This window comes from Gregarina niphandrodes (genome assembly GCF_000223845.1).
Source record: "Gregarina niphandrodes unplaced genomic scaffold scaffold00029, whole genome shotgun sequence".
Lineage (NCBI taxonomy): Eukaryota > Apicomplexa > Conoidasida > Eugregarinorida > Gregarinidae > Gregarina > Gregarina niphandrodes.
This window is the reverse complement of record NW_011645798.1, coordinates 533-3178: the sequence shown is the minus strand read 5'-3', so window position 1 is coordinate 3178 and position 2646 is coordinate 533. Positions and strand designations below refer to the sequence as shown.

Below are 2646 nucleotides of genomic sequence, written 5' to 3'. Positions count from 1 at the left end.
GGGGGGGGGGGGGGGGGGAATCCGCTGCCCGGGGGTCCGCTGCTCGGGGGTCTGTTGGAGTCCCAACCGCTCAATCCGTCCCGATTGCCGTTCTTGCTGGTGTCGACGGGCCACGCCGACGAATGCTCTGTCGATCCTTGTCAATCAGAAAAGACTTGAGTGATGCCTTGGTAGACGCAACGTTTGAGCACCGAACTATGCCAGGCGAAAGGGCCGAAGGTGAAGCCGAAGGGCACGTCGCCGGTGTCGAAGAAGTCGACAGACGTGCTCCTCGCCATGACTTCTAGCCTACGACAATCTCCACCGCCAAGTGCAAGTCAACCAGAAGCGCAATGTCAAGCGCCGAGTGAGACAAGCGAGCGGAGACTACACACTCAATGCCAGAGCCGACGTGGGAGGAGGATACGCCTAGTGACTATCTGGTGATAATGTGTCGGCATCATTAAGCCGGTACAAGTATACAGCACTTCAACCGGTAGGAGCCAACCGGCACAAAATGTTAGTAAGTGGTAGGAGTATATCGGGTCAGGTCAACGATGGCCGGTTGAAAGTGATCGAGTGCGGTTGCTGGAAAAAGCTACCCTACTCAGTCACCGACAGACAGCAGGAAGCTGGAAAAATATGGTTTAACGAGGTTGGTTGTATACGAGGCATTCGTAGTCGCATTCGTAGAAAGTGCGTGATGGAGTTTTCAGATCATCGAACGCTTGTTTCAGCTTTCCGCCAACGACAGTGGAACCATTCCAGTATGCACCAATCCGTTTGTCGGACACATCACAGTCGACACGACCATAATCGCAGGTACAATCTCGGACATCCTTGAGTTCCGATTCAGGGCAGCCATCCCCGCAAGAATTGGAACATTCCGGCACGACAGTGAAAAGCTTGACGAGTTTACCGAGTATTTTTTCCACGTAGCCATATTCAGTCAGTTCGGTGTCGGTCAGCTCGGTGTCGGGCACGGCAGGTGGCCCCCGGATGATTCTCTCGTGGTATACATTGCTGCAGGCAGTCTCACACCATTTGGGGTTCTTCTCCTCCAGGACTTGTTGCATCACCTCGACCATATCGTGCCCGTAGGCCTCAGTACCGAAAGACCAACAGTCCGGAAAAGCGCCACGCCGCACCTCATTACAAAGAAGCACTCCGGACTGATCACCTTTACACCGGGTCCATGAACTTGTTGGCGACCGCCGGTATGACTCAGCCGTTCTTAGCCGACCGATAAAGCGATTTACGTAGTACCAGCACGTGTGTTCGGCCACACGCAAAGCAGTTAGGTTCACACGCGGCACGCCCACGGTGCTTACTAGGTCGTGGACGGTGCCAGCATCTTTTGTCTTTGTAACTTCGTTCACGGCAGTCGTGATCATGTCTGAGAAAGTTTCAGTCTTCGTTTCCAGCGATGAGGACGACTGGCTAGTATTCCATAATCCCGTAACACCTACCGTAGAGGACTCTTCAACCGGTCCCCATAAGGACTCGTTCCCTTCTATTGGTCCCCATACGTTGGTAACCATCGTCGACGCCAGTTCCGTCAGTTGCTCGCCGAGAGACTGCTCCTGGAAACCATTCGTGCTGAAACCATTCGTGCTGAAACCATTCGTGCTGAAACCATTTGTGCTTTGCGTCGTGTCTGAATCTCTCGCCACCAGCATTGCCCCAAATGTTGATGAACAATTAGCAGGGGCGGTCGGTGTCACTGGGCCGTTGGGCATAAATTTCACCAGCATTGCAACTAGGGCGGCCGCTGAACCGATGAGAACACCCAACCCCACGTCACTCTTCCAGTGATACTGGAGGGACCACGGCTTCAAGGGTGGCTCGCGGCGAAGCACCGTGCGGTTATAAGGACTGCCGGAGACCGCCTTTCTGAGGGGTTTCGGGACGTTCTCAAGCACGAAGTCCCTCTGGAGTTGCTCCATCAGACGAATGTTCTCTACTATGAGCTCGGTATTTTCAGGAATGACGTTTTCTCCTTCTTCTGGAACCAACGTTCGTTGCTGCTGAACAGCGATCAAATTCTTGCCAAAAATGTTGCAGTAAAGTTCATGCAGACACGCCAATTTGAGCCCCCGATCATGCACGAATATGTTGTCCACCATATCCTCAACCTTCTGGGCCGCTATGCAGTCAATCATGGTCACTTCCGCAGCGTCACGATGAAGAAACGTAAATGCATGAGAGTCCCTCAACAAGTCGAACTTTCTCGTCTTCTCGAATCGCTCGAACGCCTCCTTAGGCGCCACCACTAACGCCTGCGAAGGTTTCACACCCTGGCACGCTACTTGCGCCCACCTCACCTCACATCCAGCCAAATCCGGTAAGCACCCGTTGTCACCATTGATGATAGCTGCAAGCAGCCCACTACCTAAATTCGACTCTGTTGAAAAAACAGTTCTCATGAAAAAATTTTCGACCCCCCAAAAAATCGCTGGGTGGAGCGTTGTGGATATACCACAACTCCTCAGTACAGGTGTTTCGAAATGCGCCTGTCACTGTCTTGTTTTTTCTGGCAAACAATGATCCCGCGGAGACGTCGTGGCGTCCCAGCCACTGCGAGCTTGCTGTGTCGTACTAGTCGGCTGCTGACGTGGTGCTGCTTTCGTCGTGGGGAGAGTCCTCGGTGTAGGTTGTGGTAACTTG

The 2646-nt window shown here is 53.3% G+C and overlaps 1 protein-coding gene across 1 annotated transcript; it reads left to right on the top strand.

Moving 5' to 3' along the window:
* Nucleotides 1-716: 716 nt before the first annotated feature.
* On the top strand, nucleotides 717-1048 carry GNI_119400 (hypothetical protein; the record flags this gene model as incomplete). Its single annotated transcript, XM_011133518.1, has 1 exon — nucleotides 717-1048. A coding segment is annotated over one exon (332 nt), but the record flags the coding sequence as incomplete, so codon positions are not given.
* Nucleotides 1049-2646: the final 1598 nt, after the last annotated feature.